The 23,030-nt window shown below is 39.7% G+C and overlaps 1 protein-coding gene across 1 annotated transcript in view; it reads right to left on the reverse strand.

Annotated features, from left to right (window-relative positions):
- Positions 1 to 22,826, reverse strand: part of LOC119742473 (proteasome activator complex subunit 4-like) — a 59,841-nt gene extending 37,015 nt beyond the window's left edge. Inside the window, exons 1-15 of the mRNA XM_038218412.1 lie at positions 22,493 to 22,826; positions 20,076 to 20,216; positions 19,130 to 19,246; positions 18,281 to 18,325; positions 16,434 to 16,583; positions 14,648 to 14,711; positions 13,836 to 13,910; positions 12,092 to 12,211; positions 9,660 to 9,749; positions 7,223 to 7,281; positions 5,947 to 6,153; positions 3,432 to 3,618; positions 2,827 to 2,981; positions 1,972 to 2,125; positions 668 to 766 (exon numbers count right to left, since the gene is read on the reverse strand). Of these exons, the coding sequence (XP_038074340.1) occupies positions 668 to 766; positions 1,972 to 2,125; positions 2,827 to 2,981; positions 3,432 to 3,618; positions 5,947 to 6,153; positions 7,223 to 7,281; positions 9,660 to 9,749; positions 12,092 to 12,211; positions 13,836 to 13,910; positions 14,648 to 14,711; positions 16,434 to 16,583; positions 18,281 to 18,325; positions 19,130 to 19,246; positions 20,076 to 20,216; positions 22,493 to 22,695 (1,866 nt within the window). The 5' untranslated portion in view covers positions 22,696 to 22,826. The remainder of the gene's footprint in view (positions 1 to 667; positions 767 to 1,971; positions 2,126 to 2,826; positions 2,982 to 3,431; positions 3,619 to 5,946; positions 6,154 to 7,222; positions 7,282 to 9,659; positions 9,750 to 12,091; positions 12,212 to 13,835; positions 13,911 to 14,647; positions 14,712 to 16,433; positions 16,584 to 18,280; positions 18,326 to 19,129; positions 19,247 to 20,075; positions 20,217 to 22,492) is intronic.
- Between the last annotated feature and the right edge of the window lie 204 nt (positions 22,827 to 23,030).

Consider the following 23,030-nt stretch of genomic DNA (forward strand, 5'->3'; position numbering starts at 1 on the left):
AAAGTACTCGTACTCGAAATGACGGTACTCGTACTCGGATAGCAAAGTACTCGTACTCGACATGTTGAAATTATACTCGATCATTATAGTACTCGTACTCGAATAGCAGTACTCGGGGGAAAAAAATGTTATAGCTTCACTTATCATGGCCTTATTTTTTCGATACTTTCAGTTTGAAATGGTTGATTGGCTTGTTGAGAAATCAAGATCTCCTGATTTTCTTCTGTACAAGTCCGGACAAACACATTTAACAGCTAGCCATGAGTGGGTCTGTACATCGGTCTGACTGGGCCTGGGCCAATTACGCACAATGAACCATTTGCCGTATGGCCGTATTCGGAAATGCGAGTACTCGCACTCGTACACGTACTCGGAAGTACAAGTACTCGTACTCGGCAACCTAATTACTCGGCAGTACTCGGTACTCGGAAAAAAATACTCGACTACAACACTGCTAAAAACACATCATTTCCATCAGTATGTTTCTTATTATCCACCATCAGGCAAAAAATAATCTTCCCACCTCATTACTGCATCAACAGACACTGATTACAGAAGATTCGAACTGGCAAGCCAACCCTGGCAAGCTCTGTTGTAGAGTGGTTAATACATTTCACTAGTATTAGCAGGTGGTCTTGGGTTCCAGTCCCACCGAAGAAGTGTTTACCTTTGTTGCTGACCGACACATGTGTGCAACCATCTTGCCAGCTACTTTTGTCTCTAGTACTTTGTTAGCAACAAAGGAGAACAGCCTATCCAGTGCAACCTGCAGGGAGAACAATTAAACCGACCAATCAATGCTAAGTTGAACAAAGAATTGGTGGTTGTGGGATTTGAACCTCCAACCTCAAGAATGCAGTACCGGAGCCCAATCTATACACAATCATTTGGTAGAGTGCTGCTTCATTATGGGGTCGCAGGCTCAACTACCACTTCAGTCGATATCTTTTAGCGACCTCACATTAAGTATTTTCATATTGTTACGTCTATTAATTGTACATATATGCATATGTTTTTATGGTTTCAATGTGAAGTTTTTAATGTGTATTATACAAATATTGAATGCTTCGAGTGGTGTAGTAAAACTAGCCTCCCAAGGTGATCCATGGACATTCTATTTTCCCGAGGCGAAGCCGAGGGAAAATAGAATGCTCCATGGATCACCGAGGGAGGCTAGTTTTACTACACCACGAGATAAAGCATTCAATATTTGTATAGTATACATGTAGTCATTTATAACACTTCACCCACAGATTCTGCTTGGTTATATTAAAATTATTTAAATCTGAACACAGTTGAAATAAACTTCAATTTCAATGCAAAACTGGAGGAGAATGTGTTTCTCTCTTCCAAACTACCCCTTCGCGAAATGTTTGAACCCAACTCTGCAGCGCGCTCTCTTTGGAACAAAACGCGCTGCGTGCAACGCGCACACCAGCATGCATTTGCACACAAATACCGCAACGTGGAAATAGTACTTTGTTTGCTAATGGTATAGTACTTTGGTTGCTACGGGTATAGTACTTTTTGCGGTGCACAGAAAGATAGCAAAAATACAAAGTATCATGTGACTCGCTCTCGGCCAATCAAGACAAAGAATCTGTGGGTGAGGTGTTATAAATGACTATACGTGTGCAGAACGAGGAGACAAGTTTCATGTTTTACATGATGAGAATAAATTGAATTGAAGTATAAATATCGATGTGCCAACAGATAAAGAATGAAATCTTACCACCCAAAAGAGAGATAAGCTTAGGGCTCACTCCCCGCCTTATCCCCCAAAAAATGAATTTTACGAAGTGATACAAAACCACTGCATTCTAGCTCCACCTATAACACGTAAGGTCTATTAAACTTGTGGAGTTTTGCGACATGTATCCATCTGGGAGATGTAGTTGTGTTCCATTCATTTGTTATTTAACGTGTTTTCAATATCAAAATAAAGAGACAACACAGAAGTCTTGTATCTACCTTGTATAATTGTGGTGAGCACTGTGTCATGATGGTACTGAAGGTTGAAGTTAATCCCATATCAAACAGGTTCTCTTGCTGGTTGGCCCTGTTAGGATTACTGTCTTGTGATCGGATGTGCTCCATGGTGCTGTTATCTATCAGGCTGAAGCACCTGTAATAAGCAAAAGTAGTTTAGCGTAAGTTCCAGAATAATGGGGGTTGAGAAAATTTTAACCTTTTGCATATTCATCAGGCTCCCAAAACATTTTGCCAACTTTTATGTTTTCGGTGGGCAATGGTCGCAAATATGTCGATGCAAAATTTACCCAATTTGTATTTGAAATTTCCAAATTTTCCACAAATATTGAAAAGTTTGTCTATGTTATTGCATCCAAAAAGGTGAATGAGTCTAGAAATTTTACTTAAAGTGAAACCAAAACAAACTTCGAACTCTTTTTCTTTAATGTACTAATCATTGTTTCAGACCCATGTACAGTAATTTTCTTTTCAAGTTCTGTTAAGATTCAACAATGTGAATGGTTCTTGACATTTTAGTGGACATTACTGGAGCTTGCCTTGTCAACTTTGTGTAAATAGTTGACATAATGAGAGAAAAAAATGTGGATTAAGAATGTTCGCAAAGGAAAATTTGAACAAATATTATTAGTGCACAAAAATCAAGGGGTCCTCCAAAGCTTAAAGGTAGAAAAAAAACTTGCACTATGAACTGCCAGAGAAGAGGGCAGTATAATGGACTTTCCTTTTACTTTGAGTTTTGGCAATCAGGACAAGAAAAAGACATTGGAAAAAAAAAATTCTCAATGATTGTTAAAGATGTTTACAAAGAAACATGAAACAGCTTTCTTTAATTACCGATCCATGAAGGTCAGGATGAAATCTTCAAAGCCGGCGGTTGCTGAGCACAGCTCCCGCTCCTGTTCAGTCAGGTCATCCCTGACTAATGGGGCCTCCGAGCAGTCCACCAGGGGGACAAGGGAGATGAAGGTTGAGATGGTCTGGAATGTGATCTATTGAAGGCAGACAAACGTACAAGCAACATGACAGAAAATGATGCCCCATAAACTCGATTAGATGTTTTTCGCTGGGGAATTTCATGAAATCTACGGGTTCTGAGCAGTTGGTCTCGCCTAAATCTCTGTACATGTACATGTAGCTGTGAACACTTCTTACAGTTACAAAAGTTAATTGATCTTTCAAATTTATCTATTCACCTTGGATTCCCAATTTTTATAAAACATCTCAAGAAATATAATTTGACAATTATCTCCGTCAAGGTCAATGGGCGTAGCATTTTTCAAACTGCTTTTAATAAACAAAGTCATCTGTTCAGTAATTTCTGTGCTACAGATTTCCAGTGTTTTATACTGTCAAATTCAAATTAGCATTTCACCACTATGCACGCCCAAGTGTTTTATCAGATGTCCAAGCAGATGTCTGACTCACAATATCCAACTTACCATGCACTTGGCAAAGTCATTTGGGTCAATGCCAGGAAGCATTGCATTAAGCAGAGGGAGCACGTGGCTACGTCCCTCTGAGTACCACTTGCTGCTCCTCAAGAGACTCCTAGATACAGAGACTACGCAGCTGACTGTGGCAATGAGCTGATGGGGTTCCGTCAAGGTATCCAGGGCAGTGTAGGTCCTGAAACCAGAGTGGAAAGGAAAGGATTAACAAACTAACAATGAGTTTAGGGGACTCCTAGATGGAACTGACTATGCTACTGCGGCAATAAGGTGATGGGGTATTTAGCACAGTGTAGGTCTGGGTTCTGGAACCAGAATTGAGAGTAAAATGCTCAACAAACAAAAAATGAGTTTCTAAGGAGACTCCTAGATATAATAGACTACTCAACTGAGTGTGGCAATGAGCTGATGGAGTTCTATCAAGGTATCCAGCACCCGATTTCATCAAGTCTTTGTAACTTACGATACATCGCAGCGCTGCGACGCGTCGTATCCCTACGATGCGTCGCAGCTGCGACGCGTCCTGCGATCCATTTCACAAACCACGTCGTAAGTGCCATGCGTCGTAGGTGTATTTATAGCACAACTTGGTGACTGTTTCATGTATTAAGTCAGAGTACAGTAAATAGTCGTCTGATATTCAACAAAGAGTCGTCGGATCTCCGCTCAAAATTTGTTTAAACGTAAAAACAAAATGGCGGTCGTGCGATGCAATTTTGAAGGAAAACAAGCTCTCAGTGGACTGTATAGCTACTTTGAAATTTCAACTGCAATATTCCAGTCTAATTCCTAATTATTCAATGAATTTTCTATTTACAACTTTACACACATTACCTCGGTATTATAACCTCGTTCATGTAATGTTTATGGCATTAAACTGGCTAAGAAAGGGACTCTTCTTATTTTGCGATGACCACTAGACACGTCGTAACTTGCGACGTGTTTTAAGCCGTTGTCAAGGAACTTACGACGCGTTCAACACATCGCAACTTTTGTGAAATGGATGATACGACGCGTCCCGAGTTGCGATGCGTCGCAGCGCTTCGTGAAATCGGGTGCAGGGCAGATAGGTGCTAGAACCAGGATTCAGAATAAATGTTAAACCAACGAGCAATGAGTTCCTAAGAAGACTCCTACACGAGACTAAGCAGCTAATTGTGTTAAGACCGGTTATTGCAATCCGCTCCTGGAACCAGGATTCAGAGTAAATGCTTAACAAACAAGCAATGACCTCCTAAGGGCACTCCAATGTAGGGACTTCTCAGATATGTGTAGCAATGAGCTGATGGGTCCTATGAAGGTATCCAGGACAGTGTAGGTCATGGAACCAGGACTGAGAATACATGCTTAGCAAACGAGCAATGAGCTGACCACTGCAATAAGCTGATGGGATTCTGTGTAGGTTCTAGAATCCCAGATGGAGAGGAAACATCAAAATCTTGAGCTAGCAATGGGTTTCTACAGAGACTCCTACCGGTAGATTCATAGACTATGCAGCTGTGGTAGGTAGCCAAATGCCAATGGGGATCTATCCAAGGCGCACAAAGTGAGGTAGGTTCTAGCTAGAACCAGGATGTTCCATTTCTCAAACTATTGGAGTCCTTTTTGAATTTGTTCGTTTCATTGGGCTTGCTGCTTCTTCTTTCGTATGAACTCTGGACCAAGGTGAACATCATAGTTAGACTGGTAATTTGGTCACTTCAAGTCATTTGATGGTGTCCTCGTCACGGTCTACGAGTCCATGGTCGCCTTTTGGTGGTCTGAAGTCAGGATAGCCATGAATGATGTGGTCGATGGTTTGAGGTCTGCCGCACTGACACAGATTAGAGCTGGTGGCTCCAATGCTGTGGGGGAATGAGGCACTACAGCCCTGACCAATTCTAAGATGATTGAGTTGGACCCAGGCCTCATGAGGAAGATCCCAGCCTGCGGGTCTGAAGGATGAAGGCTGAATGAAGTCACGAGAGTCTTGTTGAGGCTGTTGACCAGGCTTCCTTCTACTGATTCAAGGTCCATGATGGGGAAAGAGGATGAGAGGTGATGATACGGAGTGCTTCTATGGCGAAGTGCTTGCGGTCGAGCCTGCTGCTGATTTGTGGATCAAAGATACAGGGCATTCGACTGTCTGGATTAAGGCCTTTCTGAGCAAGTTTTGCAGTCATGAAGTCACAGCGAATGTTTGGTGGAGCAATACCAGAGAGGATGGGTAGGTTGCTTGCTGGCGTGGGTTTTATGGGGCCTGCTATTCAGGTATCAAAGTGTTTTGTTAATATAGATATTTAAAATTTTAATACGTTGTCCTTGAGTAGAAGGAGTAAAAAGGAGGGAATCGTTGTCATCAACGTTTACGTTCCATAAAATTTGAATCCACAGGAAAAAATTATAAGTGCATTGAAAACACAGCATCTCAACACAATTTCATGAGTAATAAAGTTAAGTACAGTACATAGTTTTCAAACCAAATTTTTGCTGAGAAAAAATCAAACACTGGGTTGAATTTACTCACTTTTCTAACAGTTGGGGTATGACGAGCTCGGGCCTGACCCGGGCCATGTGTTGTAGTGCACTGGCTGCTTCCATACTGCCGATTTTGCTGTACATGGCTAGGAACACGGACGGCTTGAGACACTCCACAAAGGCAGTGATGTCATCATCACTGAGCTTGTGGGAGTCAGGGATGGGATGGACCCAGGTTGGTTTCTTGTACCGCTCCCTGGAGGAAAACAAAATACCGTCATTACGTAAACAAGGTGATCTGCGGATCGCATGTGTCACCTTTTTTCGCGGTCAATTCCTGTATGTTTTGTGTTCTAAAAAAAAGGTAAAATTTTGTGCCTTTTTAAACAATGACTTCAAATGACCCCTAGTGACCTTTGACCTCCAATTTTGGAAGAGTTGTCATAAACCCCCACCCAAGGATCACTCCATGAAAGTTACTTTGAAATCCATCAAACTCTGTAGATAATGGAACATTTGAAGCATATTTGAACAAAGACCCCTACATGACCTTTGACCTCAGTAATCCAGTGAAGAATTGTGTCTTCCCACCCCAGGGCACTGCATCTACCGGTACGTTTCAACAAAATCCACGAAAGCGTGCACCAGTTATGACTGTGGGAATCATATTTCGAGTCATCCAGACTGTGGTTTAATTGTGCCCATCAAATAATGGTGACATTCTCCAAAGAATGGAAGTTGCACGGTCTGTAGATCTGAGCTGTACTGATCTGAGCTGAAACTTAAATTCGGGCGATTCACAATGCAGTGCGCCACCAAGAGTTTGCCACGGAGAGTTCCTTTTTTCCCAGTGCATTGTGGGAGATGGTCGACAAATTCGCAGCGCGGGACATTTGAAATTGTTAGTTTTTCCGGTCAGTGGTTTCGTAAGCGTATGATCCGAGTATCTGTTTGCCCTTTTCTTTTTCTTTTTATCAATATGGTATTTTTTGTAAGGCGTCAGAACGCTATGCCCCAATCTATAACAAATTAGCTGAAGTTGTCTACTGACACTCATTCAAATGGGCCATGTTTTGTCGACCGTAAACTTGAAAAATAGACTCTCCATGGCAAACTCTTGGTGGCGCACTGCATTGTGAATCGCCCGAATTGTTGCAAATTCACTTGAGAAGCATAGGCAGGTCTTGATGACGGAACCAAAACACCTTTGCTTTGTGGCCTTATTTGGTTATTGTATGTGGAAATCACAACACGCTGCTGAATCCAACCAAATCTTTGTACCAATACAATCTTTCACGCAAAAGCAATGAACAAAAAAAACCTACCTGCGTAATCTTTTTATGAAAGCAGATGGTAGATGAGACAGGATCGGTTGCAATTTCAGCTGTAAAACAATGGGAATGAAAAATCACTGATAGTAAATTATTTTGGTTTCCCTTCACTTGATGAACAAAATATCAAGTCAGTACATTGGCCTCCTGTGTGAAAGGAATATCTTTGGCTCAATGTATGAGCACGTCCTGAACAAACTTGATTGTATAAGCATACGAATGAGCTGAGAATAGAAAATAGGGCAGTCCATTTTCGAATAATTTAGTCTTCGGTTACTTGAAACTGTGTTGGACCGAATATTCGGATATTCGAAAAGTTCTGCCAGCTGCAACTGCATGCTGCGCCGGTATACAAATATTGAGTGGCTCAGAGTGAAATGGGAGAAATATTATCGCAAGGTAAAATCTGGACTTTGCCGAGTGAACTGGAAAAGTCCAGATTTTACCGAGCGATAATATTCCTCCCATTTCACAATTTAAAGCCACTCAATATTTGTTTTATATAACTGACATATAGATCCTTGTCATTTGATATATTTGAACTTTTATTTCACTACAAAACTGGAGGAAAATGTATTTCTCTCTTCCAAAGCACCCCTTCGCGAAAATGTTTGAAACCCACTCTGTAGCGCTGGCTCTTTGGAACAATACAATGCTGAACGCGCACACCAGAATGCCTTTGCACACAAATACCGCATCTTGGAGCAAGAATGATCCTAAATGTTCAATAGTATTTCCCATTCCCCATGGGCGGATAGTACTTTTGGAGACCCGGTGTGAATGGGATTAATAACAAATGTGATGTGAGTTCCACCAATCAAATGACAAGGATATGTATGTCGGATATATAATGACAAATAGTTGCACGAAGAGTGTGGGGTGCTGGTTAAAATTTGCTTGCGGCAATTGATATGGGGCGCTGGCATGTTTTGCAGTAAGTGTTTTATAACTGTAGAGGGGCTTTAACCTGCCAAAAGGAAGAGTAGTTACAGTCGACCACAAAGTGGCACCTGACAATAAAGCGCTGCAACTTTACGATAGAATAACATCACAGTCATCGTGTGTGTAAGTGGTTGGTTTTTTATTTTTCTTCAAATATTCAAATCGGCAATCAGCTATTCTAGTATTCGGTTGATGATCAAATATTCGACTTTTCCTAACAGAAAATGCTTGGCAAATACCATGTACTAGCCAATCTGCTAGGCTTCAGTGTCTATACATCAGCTAATTTGGGAGCCTGAACAAATTTTCAAGGAGCTGTTTGTATTAAAGTTTGCTAAAAACAGAACACAAAAACAGGTTTTCGACCAAAGTCAAACAATGTGTACCATCGTGAGAGTTTCCAGCTTATTCACTGTTTCTATTTCGATGCAGCTCAATAAATCTTAGCCCTGATGATTTGAAGAAAAAAAGGGACAAATTCAAGGCAAGATCTTATTTCTCGCATAATGGCATGAATAGAGAGGCAAGCCAAGTTGGTTAAGATGGATTTTTGCGTCGGGGTGATATAAATCAAATTAGGTTTTGCCCTTCACCGACGTTTAAACACTGTATACTCAGTGTGTTACCTCCCAGTGAAAGTTGGGAAAAATCACTCGGTGGGACTCGAATCTACGACCTCCTGCTTTCTAGTGCAGACGTCTTACCACTCGACCACCAAGCTAACAGGATTGGTTGGCTGGTTCGAATCTGATGTACATAGCAGCGGGTACCGCATAAACTATTGAAGGGCAAAACCTAATTTGAAGTTGGTTACTGTAAGTGTTACAATTAATCAACCATTGCTCATGTCATGATATCACTTCATTATCACTTCTATATTATACAAATATTGAATGCTTCGAGTGGTGAGGTAAAACTAGCCTCCCAAGGTGATCCACGGACCATTCTATTTTCCCGAGGCGAAGCCGAGGGAAAATAGAATGGTCCATGGATCACCGAGGGAGGCTAGTTTTACTTCACCACGAGATAAAGCACTCAATATTTGTTTTATAACACTTCACCCACAGATTCTGCTTGATTTTAATATTTTACATTATTTAAATCTGAACACAATTGAAATTAACTTCAATTTCAATACAAAATTGGTGGGAAATGTATTTCTCTCTTCCAAACCACCTCTTCACGAAATGTTTGAACCCAACTCTGTGGCGCGCTCTCTTGGAAACAATACTCGCTACGCACAACGCGCAACGCGCACACCAGCATGCATTTGCACACAAATACCGCGCCGTGGAAATAGTACTTTGGTTGCTAATGGTATAGTACTTTGGTTGCTATGCACATAGAACTTTTGGCCGTGCACAGAGAGATAGCAAAATTAGAAAGTAACATGTGACTCGCTCTCGGCCAATCAAGACACAGAATCTGTGGGTGAGGTGTTATAAGAAGTATTATCCAGCGTTTGCAAAGGAGGACATGTGTGTCTTACTGTGTATTTGCCGATGTTGGAGGGATGGAAATAGGACTCCACAGCATTGAAGAAGTTGGACAGGTGCTCCTGACACAGCTTGGTGTTACCCTGGCAACAAGCAAAACAAACCAGCATTAAGGATAAATGGAGACACCATAAAAAAAATACAAGCATTTTGTTATGTATGTCCTAGGTATGAGGGCTGATAGATGTCCATGGCATTTTGACTCTTTGCATGCAACAAGCCTACATGTATGTATTGGATTAAAATTGAACCCATTAAAGGGAAAATACAACATTTGCAAACATCAAAAAATAAAATTACCAAATCATTTTGAAATACCTTGCTGGACTGTTAGTGAATGACAGTCTAAAGCATCCTGTAAAATCATGGCACCTGGTATACTGTCATTTTCAAGAAAAGTGGTATTTTTGTATCAATTTCCAACGCTGATTGGCCGACGAGCGTTGGAAAAAACTGGCTTTTTTTCAAATACTGGCCCGAATTGACCATTGCACTTGTTTGCAATCGATTACACACCTATGAACGGGTACAAGCCAGCTAGACTGGTTCCCTGACCTTACAATTCCCCAATGTATGTAAACTGCTCTGTTTCTTCTTATATGGAGTCAGGGAACCAGACTACAGGAACATTATTGTTTTTCTTGGTTTTTATAGCATTTTCGAACCCAAAACCTCAAAAAAGTCAGTGTTACTATATTTGCTATATATTTCCAACCCCCCAATTCCATCCATTTCTGAAAATTACAGCAAAAGCAAATGATGTATATTCCCTTTAAAGACAGTGAGCTCTATGAACTCTGCACATGAACAGTAGTTGGCGGTTTATGACCACTTTCAAGAGACCCAGAGGGAGGGTCACATGGTTTCCGCGCACTGGCTCACACACGTATGGCACTCAACTCATTATTCTGAGTGTGCACAAATCACAGACATATAATAAAACCTAGACACAACATTTGCTATTGCGCCTGTGAGCAAAATGCTACGTATACGCGAACGCCTCGCGTCGCGCAAGAAGACGGTCTCACTGCGTGCGTTATTTGCAATCTTTTGGTCCCGTACGCATGCGGGAAACAAAATAATAAGTGGTGCACAAGTGCATTGTGGCTGGCCTGAACATTTCTGGTATACGTATGAAGTATGACGTTAATCGAAGCCACATGATAATTCACGCTTCATGCCAGGCTGCGTGACGCAGCCCGTTTTGCTCACCTAATTTACAACGTAAAAGCAGTTAATGTCGTGTCTAGGTTTTATTATATGTCTATGGCACAAACCAGTTGCATCTTCGCGTGAGCGTCAGGCACTGTTGGCAATGAGTTCCAACGTTCGTTCCAGTGGTCTCTTTCAATTTTCTCTCTCTTTGTAACTGTCGAGGGCATACATGTACTTATACATGGAGTCCATACCCTCACATTTAAAAAAAAAATTGGGGTTGTCAGTTACGGGCCTTACGGCATTAATTCCATAGTCAAGGAGTAATAACGCAAAGCTATCTCAACACTAAACAGTATAACACAAAACATTTCAAACATGTTTAAACCCAGTTGCACTCACACGGTCATACCATCTCAGCTTGAACAATTTCAGCATTGTGACCTTTACATTATGACCAACTTTTCCCAAAATGACAAATCCATACATGTGACCTACTCAGGCAAAATGAGGCATGTCCCCCAAAACCTTGTATTGACTAATCAACGACTGAAGTTGGATATACTAGAAAAATCATGTCAAAGTCGATATTGATTGTTTTGTATTTTTGAGTACCAAATGTATCCAAGATTCACATTTTGCATTTTTGTTGAGGAAAATATACCCACAAAAGTGGAAAAACTGAAGAACTTTTTCATTGCCGTTGATGGCGCAATGCATGGGGTTTTTTTTTCAAAGCAGTTTTCCTCGAAATGTGGTTAGTGAAACTTGGCAGGACACTGTTGAAGATTCTGCATTATATCTTTGGAATAAATGAAGCTACAGAAATAAATTTGGAATATCATTGGAAAGCCAATGAGTTGCGCTTTAACATAATGTACATAACATAAAAAAGTCAAAGGTAGGGGTTATTCCTCATTATGCTATGGCAGGTCACATATTTTTTAGTTTATTGTAGATTCCATTTCATATGCTTTCTGAAGCCATTTTCCGACTTCCATTGTGTAAAAGAGCAGTTAGAGTTAACTAAAAATTCACAGTGGTTTGGAACAGTTTTTGAAGTGAGCAGCATTGCTCTTAAAGGTGATGTTTGAGGATTATGTGGACAATGTCTCAACCAAATTCAATATAATTGTTCAAATATCAAATTCTTTTAAAGTCAAGAAAGAATGACTTTCTGTAACAGATGTTTGGAACAGCTATGTGCCATGTGCAAGTGAAATCTGCATCAGAGTCATTCCAATCGTTGGTAAATCTGTGCTAAACACACCATCATGGCAACAATCCAAGTTGCGGTGACTCCAACTTCGAATCCTTTGATGGGACAGGTGGCCGGCAGTTTCTTTGCTCCGACAGGAAGGTTCAATCCGCGCATAAAGCGAGTAAAGATCTGAATTGGATGTGAAAACGGGTGGGAAAACAATTCTTACTTTCTATTCACAGTACCGGTATGTATATTTTAGAAGACTCCATTATTATAGTGTTAATTCTTAAGATGCTAAGTACCTAATATAAGGTTGTACGTGGAATTATGCACAACCACTGGCAAACTTGACCTAACTCATTTCGCTGTACAAGTACTCTAAGAAAGGTTTTCATTTTCACATTGACGGCAGTTGGGGACTTAATCTTTTTTCATTAAACAGATGGGTTTTCAACATCATCAATATCAACATGTTTTAGAAATTTCATCCCCCCAAGCCAGAAACATTCTCACGTCAAGCTATGATTCCACATAGAAATATAAAACCAGATACTAGTTAAATTACCGGTATCATATTCGACTGGAAAAAAGATAAAGACCATGTCAGATTTGTTTACAAAATTGCATAATGTGGTCACGAGATGCCAACTTTCAACTAACCGTTCTCCTCTGCACTACATGTGTATCTCTTGAAATATGAGTGGATTGAAAGTTGTGACAAACTATCCGTGTGTCCATATACAACTTGCAAAAGATTCATAAATGTTAGGGTTGCCTATTGGTTGCCTGTCGGTCGGACATAGTGGTGTAAATTTATGGGTACATAGCTTGGGAACCGGGTACCCTTTTGATAAAAAACATGGGTACCTGGGGACCATAACAGATGGTCTATCAAAACTGAAGACAACCCCCCAAAAAAATGAAACCTGGTTTATTCCCTCTTTTGACAGGAACTCTAGTCCTTAAAGGGAATATACAATATTTGCAAACATCGAAAAATAAAACTACCAAGTTTTTACGAAATACCTTACTAGGATGTTGGTAAATGACAGTCTCAAGCATCTTGTAAAATTATGGCACCTGCTGTGAAGTCATTTTCGAGAAAATAGTATTTTTGTATACATTTCCAACGGTGGTCGGCCGTTGGAAATGCTAAGACTGGTTCCCTTGCCTTACAATTTTCCATCATCTATAAATTGATCCATTTTATCTTTTGTGGAGTCAGGGAACCAGACTACTTGAACATTTTTGTTTTTCTTGGTTTTTCCAACCTTTTCGAACATAAAACTTCAAAAATGTCAGTGTGACAATATTTGATCTATTATACTAACCCCTCAAATAGTTCATTTCCGAAAATTACAGCAAAAGCCAATGATGTACATTCCCTTTAACAAAACTATAAAAGTGTGATTATTAGAGGTGTCAGAAGGGCTTTATAGCTTTACAATGTAATCATGGTAAACTGCAACTTTCAAGAGCATCATCTGTCACGTGTTAAAATGCTAAAAAAAACAACGTAAAATCTGCTTGGTTTCCATGTAGCCTGGTTTTCATTTCGAAAATCCCCCACAAATGGCATTCAAAACCTTTCTGTTTCATAGTCTGAGAAGTTACTTAGTAATTTGTAAAGTTGGTTTTGGGCACCTGATCCCTTAATCTGGAACTGGTTCCTGACATCAGCCGTCGGGAACGGTTCTGATGCACAACCCTAATCTGACATCTTAGGTGACATGGTCAATAGCAACTCAATTCCGTAAGACTTTTTTCCTGTGATTTCAAGGATGTTTAAAGGACGTGCAGAAAGTCTCACCTTTGCCATATAAGGCTCCCAATCGATGTATCCAATGTTGTTGTTGGCCACCCTTGAAAACAGCTCAACCAGTTTCTGACAAAGAACGAGAAAATAAGGTTAGGACATTCTTGATGAGCTTCTTGGCACAAGATCGTCATCTTCAAATTTAGAGAGTCTGCCTATTATGTCTAGATACTCCCATCATGCGAATGGCTTTTCTCGAGTTCTGTTCACACTTTGTATCTATCTGACAAACACCAAAGGCTATATTGTATCGGTCAGCATCGGTTTGCATAATTTCAACTGAGGTCGGCAGCAGATCCTGCCTAAAATGAAACATTGTGTATAGACCATAAAATACTGATACTCTGATTGAAGATAATCCCTTTTGAAAAAAATAATAAGTACTTGCTTTTGCAGATGATTATCAATATGTACATGAAAGCCAACCATAGGTTCGTAAAACCAATGGCTGTATAATGCAAAAAAAAGTTCTTTAAATGTTGCTTGAGGACCTACAGGTATGAGATTGGCACACCCATATATGTATGAGATTGGCAGACTATGTTCAGAGATCTAATCAAGTCAGTCACATATCACCAAAAGTCATCACAAATCAAAAGCAAGTCTAGTCTCAAGTCATAAGCTATTCAAAAGAACAGTGACATGGGTAATACTTTGTACTACATGTTATTTGTGCATCACCTGTTTGCTTGGGACTGACTTGTGACAGACTTGTACATTGACATGTGATTAACATGTGTTTGACAAGTGAACGACTTTTTCGATACAACACTGACTGTGATGGACACACTGAGAAGATAACTGACCTCTTCCCAAGTCATGCCGTTGTGTGGCGAGTCCCATATGCCAAGAAGCTCATCCAACCACAACCTGTACCATCAAACACAACATAGCCAGTTCATACCAGTTAAAAATGACACTTCACTTTTATAACTCCATCGGCATTTTTGCTACTTGAGCATTCACAAATCATCATGCCGGAAACTCATGGCAAATTCTTCTCCTTTAAACTTTCATACCACATAAACCCAGTGCAAGTTAGCCTCCAGTAGACAATTACTTGTCTACACTTTGTAATTACACATGCACCTATGGTAGTGTCTGAATCCACGGATCGTGTGTCACTGCCACTTATCAGACATTGTGTAGCAGGGGATGAAAACTCCCTTCATTCCATTGGAAAATTCTTCTAAAACCCACTAGTGATGAGAGGGATGTTAGAGTTAATGACGTTCTTTTAACATATGTCATCCACTGTCATAATGTCATCCACTATCTTAACCCTTGTGCTCCTTTCAAATCCATGAAGTTCTGAAAAAGATTGCCTCAAAAGCTAACTTGAAAAAAATAGGAAAAGCAAGGTACACTGCAGCACTTAAATGGTCAACAAAAGTAAAAGTGTGCATAATAAAAGTGTGCATGAGTTTCGTTGCCACAACTACTTCATCAGATGCAACTACTTCATCTGATAAAGCGGCTGTAGTTGTAGCCTACAAAAGCTAAATAAATGCAAATTTATTTTGTTGGAAATTTAAGAGCTACCTTACTTTTCCATGTGATTTTGCCCGACTCCACAGCTTCCCACTAATTTATAGTTTTAATAAACTGATTAATAAGAATACAAGGTCGCTTATCTGCAATTGACACATTTTGATGCAATGAAAAGTAATAGAGTAATATTTGTTAACTCTTTCAGTGCCAAACTCGTACATGTACGAGGTATATTTGTTAGTACAAAAGCGCCAACCTCGTACATGTACGAGGTAATGTTCGTGCTTAAAATCGCCAAACCTCGTACATGTACGAGGTAGAGTAAACATGTTATCAAAAGGGGGCGCTCTCGCTCTTTCTAATGGTACCATTTTCATGCATGTACAAATTTATTTTTATATCGAGTTCTTGTGAGAGGGCGTCACACTGAGTTTCGACTTGTTGACAAAATGGCGGCGCCCATAAACCGAGCTCGCGTGTTATCTCCACAGAAAAAAAGTGTATTTTTTTGCCAATTTGGACAGGGAAAGGGATTACTTTTCTGATTCAGAATAATCCATGGATATTTCAGAACTGGATGGCGAGTCAGAAGACGAACATTGGGATACCGATACAAATGATAATGATGGTGCTAAAAGTGACAATCATGACAATATTTATGATAATGAACAGAGTTTGTATGAGGAGGGGTATCAGACGCGACACACGTATATTCTGCAAAAGTGCGGAATTCCCCTGTGTTCAGGAGAGTGTTTCAGGGTTTATTACTAGGTGCATGACTAATATTGACTTTTGAAGGTAACAAGAATATACCAGAGAGCAAGATACAACAAGTTTGGTGATTACAACTTATTTACTTTTCTTTTAATAGAATTTTGAATAATTAAAAAAAAAGCTCGAAGTTGGGCACTTTAGGGTTAAACTTTTGAAATGTCGCGGGCACTGAAAGAGTTAACAGGTATCACCTTATTTAACCTTATTCTCCTTAAAAAAAATCTATGGTTCAATAACAAAAGATACTAGACAAACATGTAAGAAATTTGAAAACAAATAAAATAAAAATAACAAATGAAGAAGAAAGAAAATGACAAGTGAACTGACTTGAAACCAAACTGGTGTTGTTCTGGTGGTAAGAGAGTAGGCAGGAACAGCTCCAGGTAAGCAATGCCTTTATTCATGGACTCATCAAATGGACAGAGCAATGGTCGCCACTCATCCAGCATCTCCTGGGTACTCTCCACTGGGAAATATCTGATGGGGAAAACAGTGGGTGAGATTATAGACACAAAACCTGCACACACACAATGAAACAGCACAATCAATTTTGATCTGTCACAGGCAAAATGTCAAATTCTTCAATAACCTAGAATGCCCGTATACTTCAAAATAGTGTCGAGTATATTTCCGTGAGTACGAGTACTTTGCCATTAGTATGAGTATGAGTACCACGCCATGAGTTCAAGAAACATGCTCGATTGGAAATAATTCGGAAGCCGCTGGCCTACGAATGTGTGTTCATGCATGAGTCACATGACTGTGCCATGTACTTTATGGATCGAAGGGGTAGTGTTCAGAGTAAAAATGTCATTTTTGTGACCCCATGATGACCTTTGACCCAAGTTTGGCAATGGGACATGTTGGAGCTGGGCTACTGATACTTTTGACAAAGTTTAGTTGAAATCGGTCAAAATATGTAGGAGCAATAGACAATGTCAATGTTTGTTACTAACTAACTAATTAACTAACTAACTAACTAACTAACTAATGGAATAACGGAGAGACACAATGATTTGTTGAGCTGCTACATTGTATTGCGCAGTTACAAACAATTTTCCGATGAGTACGAGTACACTTTGATGAGTATAAGTATGTGTAGGAGTACTTTCAAAAGGATGATAGGTATGAGCATATTTCAATTGGTATACATGTACAAGAATTTTTGCTGTCAAACTTGTCATTAGACAAATGCAATTTCCTCCCAAACAGTAGAAAATTGCTTTATTACTGCAAGTACCTCTCAAAGAAATAAAAAATCCAGCGGGAGAACATTTCTATGAGTACAAGTGGGTCATTCCGTAAACTTCAGGTCCAAAAGTGTGACTTTTTTAGTCCCTGTTGCACGTGACCTGTGCAATTTGCCATGTAAGCATCATTAAAATGGACTTGTTTCAGTTTTTTTTCTTTTTGTTTGGTAGACACTTTGCTCTTGGTATGCTTGGAGATACAAGGCATTAAAGAATGTAACTTAAATTTGATATCAGACGTAAAAAATCCGATATCAGACGTTACAGGGACAAATTTACAGAATGACCCAAGTACAAGTACAAGCATTTTGCCACAAGTACATGTATGAGAACAAGCACAGGTACTATTTTGCTTGGGAGTGCGATAACATTCTCATGAGTACACGTAGGAGTAGGAGTTTTAAAAATTCACTTACAATGTAAGTACGAGAATGAGGCAAAAAAAAACCAATTAGTTCTGCTTCCGATTACACAGCATTTGAAAATAAAGTAGGAAGGCAGGGATTTTTATTTTTTTTGCAAATTTGTTTGGTGTACTATCATATGGAGGCGTCTACCTGTAATCAAGGGTAAAATGTAAAAACTGATGGTTTTTGGTGTTTTTTCCTCATTTTTCCCATAAAGAAAATTAAGGTAGGGCTGTCAGAAAAGGGTACATGTAGGTAGGGAAACCGGAAACAGAACTATTTTTTTTTGGCCTGAGTACCAGTACAAGTACTAAAATACAACACCGCTTCAAATTTGGAATGAGCACATCCATTTATATTGGGACACAGGAAGTTGAAAGCAGGACGTTGAAAAATTGAAAACTGAAAGGCTTTTTCTCTTCAGGTTTTTGGGTAAGCAGCCTGATGAAAGCAAAACTGTATATTTTTTTTCCTCTCTTTTTTAATAGACCAGGGAGGATAGTTCCAAGCAACTTACTGCCTCGCAACTCTCACTACATTCTTCACGTTTGCTTCTATGGTCCTGCAAAGGAAATAAAAGCATTTCATTAAACTTTTTTCAAATGAAAACATTCTGTGAAGTTTAAGACACACACAAAAACACCCAAACTTGTCAGTAATAACAAATGTTATTACTGACAAGTAATAACATTTGTTATTCGTCTGTTCAGCGACAGTCTGACATCAGGTTGGCGTATGGTGAGTCAGGTTGGTGTAATGGGGAGTCAGGTTGGCGTAGCGGTACTTTCCTCGCCTTCCACCGCTGTGACCCGGGTTCGAATCCCGCCTGGGCCAATATGTGGATTGGGTTTTCAGTCCCCGCCTGATTCCGTGGGTTTTCCCAAGAATATTCTTCCGGGCTTTTCCTCCCACCTCTAAAACTGTAATTTCTTCTCATTGTCTTCTCTCCACAGGTTTCTTCAGGCTTGCGAGCTACAGTGCCTTGGTCGCTTTTGAGGAATCCTTGGTTTCATTAATACCAGGAATGATTAATAATAATAATAATAATGTATTCTTTTAAATGTAGGTTCACACGTAAATGATAAGGTTGTAGGATGTCTCATTTCAGTGCAAAACAACTGGATCACTACTTTGAACTATCAAAGTCAATAAAAAATGAAATAGTCAAGTCAGATTCTATCTCACTGACTAACAGACTGTTTGGAAAGATAACAAATGTTCCAGCTATCATATTTTTAAGTCTTCTACGTTGTTTTGGTACATGTAAATGTGTGTAACAAAGTACATTACATGTATTTTTACATGTATACCTGATGAGTATATAGTTACACAATCAAGCAGGAAAATAAATGGAAAGGTCCTTTACCTGGGAAACCAAGCCAGACCAAGATCCTCATACTGAGAGCACAATACCCGCTCCACCAATTCGTACAAAGGTCTCCATTGTAGCACCAAATCATCTCGGGAAAGTAACTTACGCTTTCTGTGAGTGAACAAACAAACAAAAAAGAATCTGGTGCTTAGGACAGGTTAATAAACAAGCAAGGTATCGGTACAATGTCTGTATACATGTAACGGGGTAAGTTGGTAGGGCGATAACAAGTTTTAGCCAGTAATTACAAGATGTTGATGAAGCTGATCTGCAACCCTCCAGCACAAAAACCAGTCCCTTGGACAATTTTTGAAAACTTGGATTTTTGGCTCATTTCAAAGGGCATTGAATGAAAGCTTTCCAATGATACATAGAATACTGGAATTGGACAAAATCTGACAGAGTTATAGGTACATTGTATGCTCAGTTTCCTAGAAAATGTACAAATTCACTTTTGTTGAAACCTATTCTAGTCTCTAACGCCTCAATCTGAATTTCACTTATTTCGGCCTGTACAATGCATTATAGGCTGTACATGTATCTCTTCCTTAGACCTGTACAAAATGCACTATTTTGGAGTACCTAATATTCAAAACACAATGTCCATCTCTGCTCTCTACATGTAACAGGTACAGTTTTAATTGAAGGGCTTTCTGAGCATCTTTTGCTCGTAAGTAGCGCTCTAGGCTATTTTGAGCACCCACTTTTGTTATACATGTACACTGAATAAATATTGGCTACTTGAACAACTGTTTCTTAAATTTAAGTCAGATTTGGGCATCCAATTCTCAAATGCTGTTAAGTACCCAACTCACACGCATGATCTCCATGGTGGAATAGTCAAAAGATAAAAGTCACATACTCTTCAACCCACTGAACTGAAGTGAAATCCACAATCTACAGAATTTACTTGACAGAACTGATGACAAAAATCACATACCTGAGAAGTCTACAGAAGTTGGCAGAAAACTTGTCAATCAGGGCCAGCTCTAGGTCAGGAATAATAATAAGTTCATACAGCAGCTTGATCAAGAAGATGTGGTCCTCCTTAGAAAACTTGTGGCCATACAGCGTCATGTACCTGTGTGGAAATAATACATGTACATGCTGTAATGGCATTATGAGCAATTGAAGCAAAGTCTACGGAAACGTGCCTTGATATCATATCTTTTAATTTTCTTACAATTTTGGCAAAATTGTGTCTCACAGTGATCACTCGAAATCAAATGAGGCCTTGCTCTGCACCTCCACACCTCATACACTCTTCTTTGATTGATGGAAATATGTGCCCCATGAGAAATTGTTTTTAAGTGAAAAAAAAACTTGATTATCCCCCCCCCCCCCACTCCACGCCTCCCTAAAAAACAGCCCCTTCTTATGATCCTGTCCTGGCATACCCATACCTGGCCATCACTTGTCACCCTGTGCACAAACCCTATGAGACTGGTCTGGAAAATTTCTATTCTAAGTGTTTTCTCAGTTTCCACTTCGGAAAATTTCCACATCTGGCCATCACTTGTCACCAGGTGCACAGTAGTAGTACAGTCGTTTTCCTAGTTCTGGTTTTTTCCTAGTTCCGGATCGCTTCAAATAAAAACCTATTTCTTTTGAATTAGTCTCCTATACATTTTTTATGACGGAGTGCATTTCAAAAAGGAATATAGCCCAGCAGATATGTGACAAAATATCGATGAATTGTGCACTTTTGCATAAAAGTGTGAAACTTGGCACAGACATGACAGATGTTCATATTCATGTCAGAAAATGTTTTAGATGTGGAGCCATCGCAAATTCACCCTTTCAGGGGCGTGGCATCCATTTAAAAAAAGGGGGGGGACTCATCATGCCTGCAGTGAAAACGGTTGTTCCCACTTGTCACAAAAGCAGGAAACTTCAAAAAGATATAATATTAATATATAGATTGTAAGTGTTTTCCAGATTCGGAGCCACCACAAAAGTACCTTTTTGGGGGCGTGTCAGCCGTTTAAAAAAGGGGGGGGGGTAATTATTATAATGCCCACCTTGGGAAAAATTGTGCCAAGATTTCATGAACGAATAAAACGTCCCACAGACATTTATATAGAACACACCCTTTTAGGGGTGTGGCAACCGTATTAGAAAAAAAGGGGGGAGGGGTTCATTATGCCCACCATGGAAAAATTGTTCCCATGTTCATAGAGAAATGGAACTTTCCACAGACATTGACATTCATAAGAAAAAAAAGAATCCAGATGTGGAGCCGTCGCGAACACACCCTTTTTGGGGGCGTGGCAGCCATATTGAAAAAAGGGGGCCAGGTTTCTCATTATGCCCTAACCATGGGAAAAATGTGCCCACATCTCATAAACGAATGAAGCTAATTCCCACAGATGTTAATATTCACACACACAAAATTCAGACGTGGAGCCATCTCAAACACACCCTTTTAGGGGCATGGCAGCCATAGTAAAATAGGGGGAGGGGTAGTCATGATTGATGCCCCTATAAAAAGTTGTGCCTTAACCTTTCATAAATGCATTAAACTCCACACAGACAATATATTCATGAGAATCTTTCTTTTTTCGAATGTGAAGCCATCATAAACTACTTACCCTTTTAGAGGCGTGGCATCCATTAAAAAAAATGGGGGGGTGCTACTTATCATTTGCCCACCATCATGCATCAAAACTTGTGCCTACCTTTCATAAATGACTAACCTTCACAGAAACTTGGTGAAAGAAATTAAATTCAGATGTGGAGCCACCACAAACTCATCCTTTTGGAGGCGTGAGGGGCCTACTCACTGTGCCCACAATTGAAATTTGTATATTTTGTGGCTGATACCGGGTATCTTATAATGGTGATTGGCCCATACATTATTTGGTAACACTGTAAGTTACACCACAGAGCATGGGTAAAGTACAGGTACCGACTACCTACTTCTGAAATCAGAAGGCTTCTCTCTGTCAGCTGACGGAGAGAAGCCTTCTGATTTCAGAAGTACCGACTACCGGTGCCTATTTTATTATCATGCACATATATCTAAATTCCAGATTGATTTCATAATTACGAATACACAGCACACAATTTGTAGCCCCAAACTGTAACATGTAACATTTATGGGCCAAGGAAATCCTTTTTTTTACAAATGTTTTACGGGGGGGGGGGTCATTTGACGCCTGGGGCGCTGTTTAAAAAAAATTATAATCACATTTTAATTTATGGCCATTTCAATACTGAATTGACTTTCAATCGTTTCTTTTGAGGACGTATTATCACTTTCTGATCACTGATGGCTGATAGGTCACTGGAGGAAAAACAAATTAGTGATTGCCAGATATAGGAACCTTTCCCAATTGAAAGTATCCCATTTCTTACGTGTTCAACCGGGCAACCCAGTACAGCGCACCAGGCCGCAGTTCTCGCAGGAGGACGGTACGGGCCAAGTTTCCCTTGATTTCCGCTAGCAGCTTGTTCGATTCATCGTCAATGTCGTCGGCATATGGAAGAAGTTTATTATACACAACTTCGTGCTGAGGCTTAAAACCAAGCCTCAGCTCTCTGTCACTTATCGACTCCATTCTTGAAATGATCAATATTTCGTCTGGTGTTTTCTGCAAATGATAAGAAAATCGTTCAATTTCTGGCACATCATCGTGAAATGCAGTTCTCAGTACGCCGCCATGTTGAATTCCTCCTGTTCGATTTTTGCATGGTGGGTGTCGGCAAACCTTCACAATAAATGTAATCAATTTCTCCTTATTAATAACGACATCATCCCATTCTTATGCGTGAATACATTCATGACGCAGAAATCTAAGAGAAAATAATCCAAATTACATTTATCTTCTTCTTTTAAAAGTTTATCCACATTATTTTTATTCCCTATGTGTTGAGGAATTTACCCATTATTGAA

The sequence above is a fragment of the Patiria miniata genome, unplaced genomic scaffold, assembly GCF_015706575.1.
Source record: "Patiria miniata isolate m_02_andy unplaced genomic scaffold, ASM1570657v1 HiC_scaffold_11, whole genome shotgun sequence".
In the NCBI taxonomy this organism is placed as follows: Eukaryota; Metazoa; Echinodermata; class Asteroidea; order Valvatida; family Asterinidae; genus Patiria; species Patiria miniata.